At 44.1% G+C, this 15931-nt stretch overlaps 2 protein-coding genes across 6 annotated transcripts in view; one reads left to right on the top strand and one right to left on the bottom strand.

Annotated features, from left to right (window-relative positions):
- DGLUCY (D-glutamate cyclase) overlaps positions 1–8430 on the bottom strand; it is a 164398-nt gene extending 155968 nt beyond the window's left edge. The window contains exon 1 of one of the 3 annotated variants that reach the window (XM_016925767.4): positions 7988–8430. The gene's annotated coding sequence lies outside the window, so the exon portion shown is untranslated. 3 annotated transcript variants of the gene reach the window in all.
- Positions 8239–15931, top strand: part of RPS6KA5 (ribosomal protein S6 kinase A5) — a 188690-nt gene continuing 180997 nt past the window's right edge. The window contains exon 1 of one of the 3 annotated variants that reach the window (XM_016926595.4): positions 8239–8359. Coding sequence is in view for 1 of the 3 variants with exons in the window: in XM_016926591.4 (XP_016782080.1) it covers positions 8257–8359 (103 nt within the window). In the remaining 2 variants the exon portion in view is untranslated. Of the gene's footprint in view, positions 8360–8502; positions 8674–15931 lie in introns of those variants that run through there. The other 2 variants (XM_016926591.4, XM_016926594.4) reach the window with 2 other exon arrangements.

Below are 15931 nucleotides of genomic sequence, written 5' to 3'. Positions count from 1 at the left end.
AAGGGAGGAGAGAGGGAGTCCAAATATCTTTATTTTGTTTTATTTTATTTTTTTGAGATGGAGTTTCGCTCTTGTTGCCCAGGCTGGAGTGCAATGGCACGATCTCAGCTCACTGTAACCTCCACCTCCCGGGTTCAAGTGATTCTCCTGCCTCAGCCTCCTGAGTAGCTGGGATCACAAGGCATGCACCACCACGCCTGGCTAATTTTGTATTTTTAGTACAGACGGGATTTCTCCATGTTGGTCAGGCTGATCTCAAACTCCCAACCTCAGGTGATCCACCCTCCTCAGCCTCCCAAAGTGTTGGGATTACAGGTGGGAGCCACCGTGCCCGGCCCCAAATATCTTTATATCTTTTAATTGGATATATATGTGATGCGCATCCCTCTGAAGTCTCTCACAGCTGTGTGCTGGTTGGCACAGGTTCAAACGGAGGTGGAACATCTTAAACTTGAATCTTCCCTTTCGTCCTAGTGCTCCTCATCTGCAATGCTAGGAAGGCTGCTAAGCTAGAAAGGTAGTATCTGGTGCATCAAAAGGTAAGGTGAGGACACTGCTTACTTGCTGCTGCCCCCTTCGCAAGACTGTCTCTCTGTGAATGCAAGGGGTGTGTGTGTGTGTGTGTGTGTGCGCGCGCGCGTGTGTGTGTGTGCACGCGCCAGTACATTCCCAACCTTCTCACTTTGTAACTGTGGTGACATGTCAACTTCAGCAGTGGTGGGTGTCTTCAGTAAGTGTGAACTTCACACCACCCCCTAACTGTGTTGGTCTTTGTATCTTGCAGTCTCTTCAACTTACTGGCTCTATATCACATGGCAAAGGTACTGACAGGGTCAAAAATAGTATTAAGATATTGATAATGGGCCAGGTGCAGTGGCTCAGGCCTGTAATCCCAGCATTTTGGGAGGCCGAGGTGGGTGGATTGCTTGGACCCAGGAGTTTGAGACCAGCCTGGGCAACAAGGTGAAATCCCATCTCTACAAAAAAATACAAAAATTAGCTGGGTGTGGTGGCATGTGCCTGTAGTCCCACCTACTTGGGAGACTGAGGTAGGAGGATTGTTTGAGCCCAGGAGGCAGAAGTTGCAGTGAGCTGAGATCGTGCCATTACACTCTGGTCTGTGGAACAGAGTAAGGCCTTGTCTCAAGAAAAAAAAAAAGATATTGGTAATGTAGTTTTTGACTTTTTGAAAGATTTTCTTTCTTATCTATGTATACTTTGAAGTGTTTTGATAGAGCCAGTTAAAGGAAAGTATGATGTGGTGGGCCTTGGGTGTTTCCTACTTCCTATAAATGCAAAGGTGAGGAACTTCCTGCTCACATTGCCTAAATGATAAGATTAATCAAGTCCTAGTGGCTTACGCCAAGTGAGGCCCTCTCCCCCCTTGCTTACTTATATAACTAAATGACTGTCCATGTACCACCTAAACTTCTCATCTCTCCTAATGAAAAAGTGTTTTTTTTGTTTTGGTTCCCTTTCATTTGTGATTATACCAAGAAGCAAGCCTGGGTTTGGTGCCAGTAGTCTTTAGCTTTTCTCTAATTTTTACCAATCACTCTTCTTTTTTTTTGTTCTTCCTCAATCTACTCAACATGAAATAACTCTTTCTTTTTTCTTTTTTTTTTTTTTGAGATGGAGTCTCGCTCTGTCACCCAGGCTGGAGTGCAGTGGTGCAATCTGGGCTCACTGCAAGCTCCACCTCCCAGGTTCACACCATTCTGCTGTCTCAGCCTCCCAAGTAGCTGGGACTACTGGCGCCCGCCACCATGCACGGCTAATTTTTTTTATTTTTTTAGTAGAGACGGGGTTTCACCGTGTTAGCCAGGATGGTCTCGATCTCCTGACCTCGTGATCCACCCGCCGTGGCCTCCCAAAGTGCTGGGATTACAGGCGTGAGCCACCGCGCCCGGCCGAAATAACTCTTTCTAGCAAGGAAAGTATAGACCTCAGACTCAGCTACCAGCAGACAACTGTATCTAGCTAGAACTTACTATCATTTTGTTTTCATTGTATTTATTTTAATATTTACTTCCTGCTTCCTATTTATGGCAAGTGATAGTGGTTTTTCTTTTTCCTTTGGTTTAGAGATGGGGTCATGCTATGTGCCCGGGCTGGATTCAAGAACTCCTGGGCTCAAGTGATCCTCTCTGCTTCTCAGTGAAGAGGTATAAAGCTAAGGATAGGTGAGACCACATAGAATGGTGCCACAGACATAGGCTTACAACAAAAGGGGGTGAGCATGGACCCCGTTCTGGCAGCAGGTACCAAGCCAGCCTGGATAAAGTCAGTTTCTTTTCTTTCCTTCTTTTTTTTTTTTTTTCTTTTTTTTTCAGACGGGGTTTCACTCTGGTACCCAGCCTGGAGTGCAATGGCGCAATCTCAGCTCACTGCAACCTCTGCCTCCCGGGTTCAAGTGATTCTCCTGCCTCAGCCTCCCTGGTGGCTGGGATTACAGGCACGTGCCACCAGGCTCGGCTAATTTTTCTATTTTTAGTAGAGACAGGGTTTCACCATGTTGGCCAGGCTGGTCTCAAACTCCTGACCTCAGGTGATCCTCCTGCCTTGGCCTCCCAAAGTGCTGGGATTACAGGCGTGAGCCACCACGCCCAGTGGATAAAGTCAGTTTCTGAGAGGAAGAAACATATTTTCAAGGTCTTTTCTTGATTACTCTTCTGGCCATAGCAGAAATCTGACCTTTTGCTGGACAACCTCTCTGTCTCAGCCTTTTCACGGACCCCACCCTCTCTACTTCTCCATCTCTCAGAGCAGGAGGGAGCAGTAACTTTTTCCTCACTTCCAGCTGCTGCATCCTCCAGGCCACAGTCCATTATCTCACCCCAGTTCAACAACTTTTCCTCATTTGACTCCAAGCTGTCCGGTCACATCACTAATCACTCAAGCCCCGCACCCATTTAATTTGGTGTTTTCAGCTACTCATTTATAATTTTCCCTCCTATTTTCTCTAGTGTCATCACTACCTCTGAAAAGTTGCTGTTTTTTCCAAAACTCCAATTTGCTCTTATTTACCACTGTCTGCTCTAATAGTTGTGCAAGAGTTGTGCATTACAAACTTGGTTGTACATTAGGTTAATGATGTGGGGAGCTTTAAAAAAAGTCCAGGCCCAACCCCAGACCAATTTAAGTCACATTCTTTAGGGGTAGGAGTGGTGGAGATTTTTGTTTTGTTTTGTTGTTATTTTTAAGTATCCCAGGTGATCCCGATGTTCAGCCAAGGTTGAGAACTCATCCATACTAGCGCCAACTCCTTGGACTCCATCCTATTCTTCCAGGCTAGCAGCTTATCCTGGCTTCACTGCCTTCTCACCCAGCTTAGGCCCCAGGGTCATTCACTTTAACCAGGTTGTTGCCCAACCGCTCATCTCCCACCCAGAGGGGATATGTAAGTTGCTAGAGAAAGACACTTCACTATCCTGATTCAGGCTTTCTAACTCCACTGGAGCCCTGTGCTAATCAGCATTTATACAAGCTGCCTGGATAGATCTATTTCTCATAGTGGCTGTTCCAACCTGTTTCCACTCTCCTCAGATCCCTAACCCATGCCCTCCCCTCCCTCCTATCACTCAGCACAGTGCTTAGGTCTGTGGAAGAAACTCTTCCTACATGTGTGCACATTTAAGTGATCATATGGCGTGCTTCTGCTTTACTAAGTTTACTAAGTTTTGCAACTCTTCTGCAATTTTAAAATTATCTGAAAATAAGATTAAAAGCCAAAAAACCGAAAAACTCCCTGGATCCCTCCAGCTAGGATCTTTGTTCTCTATTTTCCTTTGGAGAAAAATATGTCCCCACACATGGTTACTACTTCCTCACCTTCCACTTGCCTTGCCAAAACTGCTCTGGATATTGTCATCAGTGGTACCCAAGTTGACAAATTCAGTGGATCTTTCTAGACCTCATGTTATATGACATCTTAGGGTATCTGATACAGCTGACCATTCCCTTCTTCTGGAAATACTTTGGCTTCCAAGATACAAAACTCTCCAGGTTTTCCTCTTCTACCTCTAGCTCCACCTTCTTATTCCAACTTTTCTTTTCTTTTCTTTTTTTTTTTTTTTTTTGAGACAGAGTCTGACTGTGTCACCCAGGCTGGAGTGCAGTGATGCGATCTCAGCTCACTGCAACCTCTGCCTCCTGGGTTCCAGTGATTTTCCTGCCTCAGCCTCCCGAGTAGCTTGGATTATAGGCATGCACCACCATGCCCAGCTAATTTTTGTATTTTTAGTAGAGATAGGGTTTCACCTTGTTGACCAGGCTGGTCTTGAATTCAAGCGATCTGCCCACCTCAGCGTCCCAAAGTGCTGAGATTACAGGCATGAACCACCGCATCCAGGCTTCTCCCTAGGTACCTCTGGCCTCAAATGTCATCTATGTGCCAGTGATTCCTAAGCTTACATCCCTATGCTAGACCTCTCTTCAGAGCTCTAGACTCATATATCCACATAGCTACTTAATTTTGGCCCTGGATGTCTCAAAATTAAACTCTTGATGTTCTCTCTCATATGTGCTCTTCCTTTAATTTGTCCCTTTCATTATTAAATGGTACTGCCATCCTCTTCCAGCCACTAGCTGCTCACACTAGAAACACTGGTGTCATTTCAGATATTTCCATTTTTCTCACTAACCAAATCTAATCCTTCAAGTTCAAAATATAAACATAGAAATGTTCCATTTCTCTCCATCTCTACTGCACCCACTCTCATCTTTTGCCCAGATTACAGTGATAGCCTCCTAACTGGTCTCCTTGTATCCCATTTTGCCTTCTCCAGCGCAGTCTCCAAACACTAACTTCAGTGACCTTCTGAAAATACTACCACGATTATATCATTCCTGTGTTTAAATTCCTTCTATTGCTTCCCACTTCACACAGGATAAAGTCCAAAAATATTAATAAGAGCAACCACATACTTCCTGACCGGGCCTCTGCCCACCTCCCGAACCTCATCCCTTGCTTACTGCATTAAGGCTCCACTGCCTTTCTCAATCTCTCAACAGAATAGGCTCTTTGCCTGCCTCAGGACATCTTCCTAAAATTTTGATCCCTCCATATTTCACATATGAAGTAGTATAAGGCTAGATTATGCTTTGGTAGCAAATAATCCCATCTAACTAGCTTATGCCTAAAACGGTGTATGTATTGCTCACATCACAGTCTGATATAGGTCAGGTGGCTCCTTAAAGAATTAAGTGGAAACTCAGGGGTTCAGAGTCCTCCCAGTCTGTGGCATACCCACATTAAAAATGTGGCCTTTGTTACAGCAGTTGAAAGAGAAGAGTGTGAGTGATTATGCAAGGAGTTTTCTGGTCAGGCCTGAAAATGTTATATATCATACCAATAGGATCTGCCCATACCCCATTGGCCAGATCATAGTCATATGACCCTAACCTAACTGCAAAGGAGGTAAGAAAAAAAAAAAAAAAAGTCTTCCTGTGTGTCCAGGAAGAGGAAATGAGATTGGTGAACATCAGGCTACTTTTTGCCACATCCTGGTTAAAACCTACTCATTTTTAAAGTCTCAGCTTAAATAATACTTACTTACAAAGGTCTTCCAGCTCCTCCAACTTAAATTAGGCATCCCTGATACATTCTATTGTAGCACCCTGTAATTTTCCTTTACAGCATGATCACAATGGAAAGTTTATATTTCTTTATGTGATTAATATTTATATCTGTTGCTAGACTGTAGGCTCTATAGGAGCAAGGACTGCATCTGTTTTGCTCCCACTGTGTCTCTAGCACCTATTACAGTACTTGGTATATAACTGGTATAAAAGTTTTCGAGTGAACAAATGAACAGTTGCACAGTCATTGCCTGGCTCCAAATAGCACATGACTTTTGCAGGAGAAAGACAAGTAAGTAGGCAGTCATGGTTTAGTGTGATGATAAATGTTCCAGGCAGGTAAGCCCAGGGAACTGTGAAAGCAACCTGAAGGAACTTGCAAGGCTTCTGTGTTTTGTCTTTCACAGCAATCGAATCCAGGAGTCTGCAAACTATGGCCTGTAGGCCAAATCTGGCTCATTGCCTGTTTTTTAACGGCCCTTGAGCTAAGGATTGTTTTATATATATATATATATATATATATATATATATATTTTTTTTTTTTTTTTTTTTTTTTTTTTTTTTAAGACAGAGTCTCGCTCTGTTGCCCAGGCTGAAGTGCAATGGTGTGATCTCGGCTCACTGCAACCTCCGCCTGCCAGATTCAAGCAATTCTCCTGCCTCAGCTTCCTGAGTAGCTGGGATTACAGGCGCCCACCACCATGCCTGGCTAATTTTTTGTATTTTTAGTCGATTCAGGGTTTTGCCATGTTGGCCAGGCTGGTCTTGAACTCCTGACCTCAGGTGATCCATCTGCCTCAGCCTCCCACAGTGCTGGGCTTACAGGTGTGAACCACTGCGCCTGACCTGTTTTTATATTTTTAAGTGATTCAAAAATAATTAAAAGAAGAATATATTACGATACATGAAAACTATGTGAAATTCAAATTTCAATGTCCATAAAAAATATTCTATTGGAACACAGCTACTTCTTTTATTTATTGTCTATGACTGCTTTTGCGCTACAATGGCAGAGCTGAGTAGTTGTGAAAAAGGTCATACAGCTTGCAAATCCTAAAATATTTACTATCTGGCCCTTAATAGAAAAAAGTGTGCTGACTCCTGATCCAATCCATGCTTAGTTTAAAAGATCACATCTATCTGAATTATGTCCAACTGTACATCTTTAAGTTTCTGCTTTTTCCCATTCTCGTGTCTGCTACTAGAAATCAGGTTCCCTTTAGTTCTATCCTTGCAGCAGGATTCCTGCCCTGCTATCTCTCTCCTCTTTTCAGTTCATCACTGTGTACTAAAAAAAATCTGCACTCTTCAGCACAGCATCCCTAGTTCCCCATTATCTTACCACACCTCACCTTGTCAGCTGTATCTCTTACATCATACTTTCATCTAACCTCATCAATCACTTAACCCACCCTTGCCTTCTCTGCTGTAGGCCAATGCTCACAGTTACTCTCTCTGTGTGAAATGTCTATTGCTGGTATTTCTCTCTTATCCATCCTTTACGTTGGTTATCTCAAATGCCTGCTTGCCCTAAAAGCTTTCCCCAGTTCCTCGTCTGGGAATAATTATTGCCATCCGTGCGAGATTCTCTAACGCTTTGTACGACTGCTTTATTTCAAATTCTGCTTTATAGTTCTTTTGTGTATACACACAGATTGTTTCTCACGTTCTATTGAAAGCTGCTTAGGGGAGGAATTGTATTCTATTTTGTTAATCTCTGCATCCTTTCGGCGCCTAGTAAGAGTCTTGTACGAAACAGAAATGTCTCTCCTTCGTAAAATTCCTCATCGGGAGCTGGGACTGTGAATTTTTGTAACGTTTAAGAACTATCTGTTATTTAAGAACAAACACTCTGCTTAACTTGTTTAGGGTTCACTAGAGCGAGTAAGACCTTTTTAGGGCACGCCGTCTCGCTGGTTGTCACACACCTATGGATCGCTGCCGGGACCCTTAGGTTTGTCTGCAAACACGTGGGTGATAAGCGCTACCCTCCAGGCCCCTCCTCTGTCCACGGTGATTGGCGGACCAAACGTTCCAATCATCCCTCCCCGCCTCTTTCGGCAGTAGCCAATCAGAGACCCCGAGCGCCTCCTGACTACTAGACACTGTTTACTAACAGATCGAAGCTGGGGAATAAGGGGTGTGACCGTTCTGGGGAGGTCAGGGAAGGGAAGGTCTTGACTGCGAGTGCGCACCAGAGGAAATGGGCGGGGCAGAGCTTTGGGTCTCACCAATTGGAGTGGCGGCGCTCCTCCCTCTCCTGCCTCCCCTCCAAGCAACAACAATTCGAGGAGCGAGGCGGGGAGGCTCGTGAAACGTCACAGCGTACTGCCCAATGGGAACCGGCGTTGGCAGACGCGCGCGCCCTGTGTCCAATCAGCGAAGGCGGCTCGAATGGCTCCCTTACCTTGCTAGCTGTGGGCGGAGCGGCCTGAGGAGGCGGCGGTGGAGCAGGGGGCGGTTTGGTTGCGCGGTACTAGCGGTGCCCGCCGAAGGGGGAGGAGGCGAGGAGCGAGCCGTGCGGCCAGAGCGGGAAAGAGACTCGTCTTTGCGTCCGAGTTCTGGAGCCGCCGCATCCCGGCTCCTGGGGCCGCGGCAGCGGCTGCGAGGGGACGGGCGTCCGCTGTCTCCTGGGATCCCCTCGTAGCGACCCGCGGGATCGGAAAAAAGGAGAAGATGGAGGAGGAGGGTGGCAGCAGCGGCGGCGCCGCGGGGACCAGCGCGGACGGCGGCGACGGAGGAGAGCAGCTCCTCACTGTCAAGCACGAGCTGCGGACTGGTGAGCGACCCCGCCCTCTGCCGGCCGGGCCCGGCGCGGGGGCGCGCCTGAGGGCACGCGGGTGCCCGCGCGGGGCTGGGGGCGCGGGGCCGCAGCCGTGGGCGCGGAGGGGCGGGCCTGGGGCGGGGCGTCGCGGTCGGGGCGCGTGCCCCGGGGGTCCCGGGAGGTGGGGGCGCGCCTTGGGGGAGGTGGCCGAAAGTTTTCCCCAGCCCGGGAATGAGCGGCGGGCACCAGGCATCGGGGCCAGCGCAGCCGCCGACCGCTGCCCGTGGCACGCACCTCCGAGGATGTCGCTGCTCCCCCTTCCCGCACAGGTGACACATGTGTGTCTGCGTCCTGTCAGGGCGAAAGGTGCGCCTGCCTCCGCGTGGGGCGAGCGGCGCTTTGTTTTGGAGAGTGACTCCCTGCTCCGCCCCTCTGGTCCCCGCGATGGGGGGTCCCGGTGGGGCTCTGTGGAGCCATCCCCTAAGGTGCTGGGGTCCCGTAGGAGATAAACGGGAGGTTTCGCCTCGGGCTTTTACCGAGTCCAGTCTAGAGACAGAAACAGGAATCGCCGGCTCCAGGGATTGAGTGCCTTTATTCTCACTTATCATGAAATACTATACTTGGCCTTGAATTTCCTTCAGAGGTCTCTGGAGATGATGGCTTTAGAAATTTAAAGCTCCAGGTAAAAGGAACTAACGAGCAGGCTTCAGCGCTTACGTTCTAATGTTTGAAATCACTAGCGTTGTCCTAAGCTTTATAACTAATTAAATGTATTCGTGGTGTAGGTTCAGGTTGTTCATTTTAGAAAATGCTTATTCAGACCAATCAGTACAATTTGGATTTATATTCTTGGAGCCCAGTCTCGTATTGTAGATATATTAATACTTTTTTTCTCTGAACAGATAGTACATTTTAATGAGTCGTTCGTTATTACTAGATATGTTTGTGAGCATTGAAGGTTTTTGACAGAGCTGCTTTGGCATATTGGGATTTTTTTTTTTTTTTTTTTTCAGACGGAGTTTCGCTCTTGTGGCTCAGGCTGGAGTGCAGTGGCATGATCTCGGCTCACCGCAGCCTCCGCCTCCCGGGTTCAAGCGATTCTCCTGCCTCAGCCTCCCGAGTAGCTAGGATTACAGGCATGCGCCACCACGCCCGGCTAATTTTGTATTTTTTGTGGGGGCGGGGTGGGGGGGGCGGTCCTCTCCACGTTGGTCAGGCTGGTGGCGAACTCCCGACCTCAAGTGATCCGCCCGCCTCGGCCTCCCAAAGTGCTGGGATTACAGGCGTGAGCCACTGTGCCCGGCCGGGTTATTATTTAATTGTGAAGGCACAAAAGCTTAAACGGCAGGATACAGGTGTCCACTAGTACATCTTGTTTCTGTTTTGAACAGATTGGAAAGTTAGCTGTGTCCGTCAGTTCTTTCAGTTTTTGTTATTTCTACTGAGATTGCCTATAAGCATTCCACTGGGTGCCAGTGTGGTGACTTAATTCAAGAGAGATGTCAAATTCATGCTTCTTAATTCAACATTTGTAAACATTGTTTTTTTGGTCATTGTGAATCTGTTATACATCTTGAGCCAGCTGTTCCATATTTTTGAGTTCCTAACATAACCTGTATGGATTCAGGTGATTTGGTTTTTCTTCTCTCAATTTCATAGACAACTGATATTTTCAAAAGACCCTGACATGGTTTACTCAGTATACATTTATTCGGATTTGTGCCACGCTCAGTGTCAGGTGCTTTCTGGTGTGAAGATTTTGAATTTTTTTCTTGTCTTACATAACGATCCACTGATTTATATGTATGGAATCCTACTGTACAGCAAAAGCTACTTGAAGTCATATGCTTCTCAGCCATCGACTGTGGTGCAACAAGCAGCTTTTTGCTAAATGACCAAGGAGCAACCTGCTTGTTATTAGTAGTTAACCAACTGCTTGGTTTCTGGATTTTGCAAACAATGCTAGTTTTGTAGAAAACAATGAGTACTGCTTTATTTCCCCCTCTCTTCTAACTGTGTGAATCATCAGCTTCAAGTTTGCATTTTAGAAATTTTTCTGATGGATGGTGAGATTATACTGAATTCATTAGTACTGTTAACTGTCAAAGGAAACGAACAATCATTTTGATTTATTACTGAACACTGGAACAACTGACCGGATATAGTGGTCAAAAACACTGTTAAAATATAACTTGAAAGAGTTGCTCATCTTCAGCCAACTGCACTTCTTTCAGCACATGATGCTATAATAGGCACCAGAGTAATTTGATCTGATATGGTCCCGTCTCAGAATGTGGATAAGCATCTAGTTATATCAGGCTGGCAGTTGGTGGTGGCTCATTTGTGCAGAACACTTTATTGTATTCCATAGGATGAATGAAAAAGCAAAAAATATCCCATGAAAGGACATGGAGTTGGAAGACATGATTCTAAATCCCGTCTCTGCAGCTTAATATGTAGACATCGGCAAGTCACTTCACCCTTTCAGATTCACATCTTTAATCTATAAAATGTGAGAATTGAATGAGACACTGTTGGAAAAGTGCTAAGCGGGTTGCTTGGCATATAGTGGGCCCTTAGGAAATGTTAGTTGAATGTATATATAAAAATCATTCCATAATAGTATCTTATCTTGAAGTGTGTGAATTAATCCAGTGTAATTTGGGAAACAAATCACTCATTTAGTGCTTAGCCTATGTCACATTGCCTGGCTGTTATCTTTTTCTGTATATGTCCAGTCTTCTCATGTAGAGTGTAAATTCGCCATAATCTTTGCGGCTGCTCAGCAGCCTGTGTGGATCTCTTCAGTAACATTTAACACACGGTACTATAATAGTCCATTTACTTGTATTACAGTCTAATACAGATTAGACTGTAAGGTCCTTGAGGGCAGGCAGGCAGGCAGGCACCATGTCCTTTGTTTATTTGCAGCCCCTGGCATATAGTAGGTACTTAATATTTCTCGAATGGATTCATTGAATGCATAAGAATCCAGGAGCAAGTCTAGTAAGTTTATTGTATTACCAGTGCCTTGCAGATGTTAGGTGGTTGATAAGTGGATGACAGTGACTGTAAAAGCTGAAGAATGCAGAGTATAGGATTGAACAGATCACTTAAACATACATTTCTTGAATGTATGTCTAAGAAAATGTCCCGCCCTCTAGTAGTAGGGGAGGAGGCCATATAAACCAGTAATTAAGATAATACTGCCTTGGGAGGCCGAGGCGGGTGGATCACGAGGTCAAGAGATGGAGACCATCCTGGACAACCTGGTGAAACCCCATCTCTACTAAAAATACAAAAAATTAGCTGGGCATGGTGGCACGTACCTGTAGTCCCAGCTACTCGGGAGGCTGAGGCAGGAGGTTCTCTTGAACCCAGGAGGTGGAGGTTGCAGTGAGCCGAGATCATGCCATTGCACGCCAGCCTGGCAACAGAGCAAGACTCCCATCTCCAAAAAAAAAAAAAAAAAGATAATACTGCCTTAAGTGTAATAGTAAAGGGATATTCAAGTATAAAGTTAGCAAAGAATGGGTTAGGACTTTTAGCTTTCAAATAATCAAATCTTCAACAACAATAACAAAAAGGATATTATTGGAAGGAGATTGGGTTATCTTACCCACTTATTTAGTAAGTATTTTATTTCCTCTTACATACTGGGTGCGATTTTAGATGCTTGGATGATAGGACATGTATGGTCTGTCCACTGGAAGAACTGGGTTGCATCAGGAACCATTGGAAGCAGAAACTTAGCATTGTCTGTATTTTGTCCACCTTGAATCTCTGCTTGTCCCTATGTGATGGCTTTATTCTTCCCCACTACTGTGCCACTTTTCCCACATGGGAAAGATCATGCTGTTGATAGACTGCAAGTTTTACATCCTACAGCTTCCACTACTGAAAAGACACCGCCGCCTTCTCAGCTTCAGTTATAAAGATCTCAGGGAAGGACTTTTTTGGCCTGCCTTTGGTGAGGTATCCACTTTTGGATCATTCACCTAAGGCCAGGGGATGGGATCATGTTTTTGTAACATGGCAGCAATTTCTGTAAACATGGATAGGGATAAAACTAAACTCTAAGAAGAGGAGGAGTTGCTGGGAAGACATTTACTTAGATGCCTGTTATTAGGAGAGAGAGCCTAACATTGAGGAGAAGGTCGAGGAAGTTTATGTATTGTGGTGTAACAAATTATTCCAAACCTTAGTGGCTTAAACAACATGATTTGTGTGGGTCAGGAATTTAGGAGTGGCTTAGGTTATTGGTTCTTTTTTTAAATCCTAAGTGAGTTAACACAGGAAGCTTCTTGATTCTAACTCAGGGACCCTCATGAAGTTGAAGTCAAGGTGTTGGCCAGGACTGCAGTCACCTGAAGACTTGTCTGGGTCTAGTGATTCCCCTTCCGAGATGGCTCACTCACACGTTGGCAGGTTCCTTGCCATGTGGGCCTCTCCATAGCGTGGCTTGAGCATTCTCATGACAGGCAGCTGGTTTCCCCAAAAACAAGTGATCTGAGAGACAGCAAGGTGGAACCTACCATGCCATGTCTTTTGTTGTTGTTTTGTTTTTTTAGAGACGGAATCTATCCAGGCTGGAGTGCAGTGGTGCGATCATGGCTCACTATAATTTCAAACTCCTAGGCTCAAGAGATCCTCCTGCCTCAGCCTCCTGAGTAACTCTGGGACTACGGGCATGCACCACCACACCTGGCTAATTTATTATTTTTTTGTAGAGACAGGATCTCATTATGCTCACACTGGTCTCCAACTCCTGGGCTCAAGAGATCATCCCACCTGGGCCTCCCAAAGTACTGAGATTACGGGTGTGAGCCAACCTGCCCGGCAAAATTAATCCATTTGTAGCATGCATCAGTACTTCATTTTGTTGTTGATAAATTGTGTTCCATTGTGTAGATATACCAAGTTTTGTTTATCCATTCACCACTTGTTTGAAATTTGGGTTGTTTCCACCTTTTGGCTATTGTAAATAATGCTGCTTTGCACATTTGTGGACAAGTTTTTGTGTGGACCTATGTTTATTTCTCTTGGGTATGTAACAGCAGTAAAACTGCTGGATCACTTGTTAAAACAAAGCTAAACAAAGTCTGGGTTTACCTTTGTAAGAAACTGCCAAACTGTTGTCCAGAGTGGCTGTATCATTTTATATTCCCATCAGCAATTTATGAGGCCTCCAGTTCCTTCACAGCCTAACCAACATTGTCTGTCTTTTTGCTTATCATAGGGAGTGTGAAGTGATTTTCCATTTCCCTAATGCCTAATGACAAGCATCTTTTCATGTGCTTATTGGCCATTTGTCTACCTTTGGAGAAATTTGATTCAGATCCTTTGCCCAGTTTAAAATTGGCTAGTTTGTCTTTTTTTATTATTGAGATATGAGAGTTCTTTATGTATTTTAGGTACATGTCTCTTATCAGGAATATGGATTTGCATATATTTTCCTCCATAAATGAGCTGTCTTTTCACTTTTTTGATGGTTTCCTTAGGAGCACAAAAGTCTTTAATTAAAAAAAAATTTTTTTTTTTAAATAATAGAGATGGGTTCCTGCTATGTTGCCCAGGCTGGTCTCGAACTCCTGGGCTTAAGTGATTCTCCCTCCTCGGCCTCCCAAAGTGTTGGGATTATAGGTGTGAGCCACTGTGCCTGGCCTAAAAGTCTTTAATTTTTTTTTTTTTTTCTGAGACAGAGTCTTGCTGTGTTGCCCAGGCGGAATGCAGTGGCATGATCTTGCCTCACTGCAACCTCTGCCTCCTGGGTTCCAGCAATTCTCATGCTTCAGCCCCCTGAGTAGCTAGGATTACAGGCGAGTGCCACCATGCCTGGCTAATTTTTGTATTTTCAATAGAGACGAGGTTTCACCATGTTGGCCAGGCTGATCTTGAACTCCTGTCCTCAAGGGATCCACCTGCCTCAGCCTCCCAAAGTGTTGGGATTACAGGTGTGAGCCACCGCTCCTGGCCCTAAAAGTCTTTAATGTTGATGAAACCTTTTTTTTTTTCTTTTTCATTTTATTCTTGTGTCTAAGAAATCATTGACTAATTCAAGATTATGAAGATTGATGTCTCTGTTTTCTTCTAAGAGTTTATGGCTTTAGCTGTTACATTTACATCATTGATCCATTTTAAGGTAATTGATGGATATCATGTGAGGTAGTGATTCAGACTCATTCTTCTGCATGTAAATATCCAATTGTTCCAGCACCATTAGCTGAAAAGACTATTCTTTCTCCATTTTAATGTCTTGGCACCCTTATTGAAAATCAGTTGACTATAGATGTATGGGTTTATTTATTTTATACTCTCAGTTCTCTTCCAGTGATCTATATGTCTCTCCTTATAGCAGTACCATGCTGTCTTGACTACTACAGTTTTTTAGTAAGTTTTGAAATTGAGGAGTGTGAGTCTTATTCTTCAACATTGTTTTGGTTATTCTGGATTCCTTGTATTTCCATATGGATTCTAGGATCAGCTTGTTAGTGTCTGCAAAGAAGCCAACTCAGTGGCATTCTGATAGGGATCTCATTGAATTTTCAGTTAAACTTCGGCAGTGTTGCCATCTTAGCAATGTTAAGTCCTCTGATCTATGAACATGAGATGTCTTTCCATTTATTTAGGTTGTCTTCAATTACTTTCAACAATGTTTTTCCGTTTTCAGAGTATAAATTTGCACTTTTGTTAAATTTATTTCTAAGTATTTTATTATTTATTTATCTTTGATGCTATAGTAAAAGGAACTAGTTTCTTACTTTTATTTTTGGATTGTTCATTCCATGAGTATAGAGGTACAGTTTTTACCTTGTGTCCTGCAACCTTGGTGAACTAGTTTATTGGTTCTAATAGTTTAGTGGACACCTTAGGATTTTCTATTTATAAGATTGTGTTAGCCATGGATAGAGATAGTTTTACTTCTTTCTTTCCAATCCAGATATCTTTTGTTTCAATTTCCTGCTTAATTGCCTTGGCCAGAACCTTCACTATGGTTCAATAGAACTTGCAAGAGCAGACATCCTTGTCTTATTCCTGATCCTAGGGTGAAAGCTTTAGTCTTCTACCACTGAGTATGGGGTTAGCTATGGGTTTTTCATAGATGTATTTTATCAAATTGAAGAATTTCACTTCTGCTCCTAGTTTGGGTGTTTTTTTAAATCATGAAAGAGTGCTGGATTTTGTCAGATGCTTTTTTCTGCATCTATTAAGATGACCATTTTTTTTGTTCTGTTCATATGGTGTATTACATTAATTAATTTTTGAATGTTCAGCCAACCTTGTATTCCTGGGATAAATCTTGTTTGTCATGGTATATAATCCTTTTTCTTTGTTGCTGGATTCAGTTTGCTTGTATTTTATTAAGGATTTGTATCTATATTCATAAGAAATCTTTGTAGTGTTCTTTTTTGGTGATACCTCTGTCTAGTCTCCCCAAAATATTCTTGATTGAGTTCTGTCACCAACTAAAGAGCTTTTTTTTTTTTTTTTGAGATGGAGTCTCGCTCTGTCGCCCAGGCTGGAGTACAGTGACGCGAACTCCGCTCACTGCCAGCTCTGCCTCCCGGGTTCACGCCATTCTCCTGC

The sequence above is a fragment of the Pan troglodytes genome, chromosome 15 (assembly GCF_028858775.2).
Source record: "Pan troglodytes isolate AG18354 chromosome 15, NHGRI_mPanTro3-v2.0_pri, whole genome shotgun sequence".
Taxonomy (NCBI): Eukaryota; Metazoa; Chordata; class Mammalia; order Primates; family Hominidae; genus Pan; species Pan troglodytes.
This window is presented reverse-complemented; position numbering and strand designations above follow the sequence as displayed.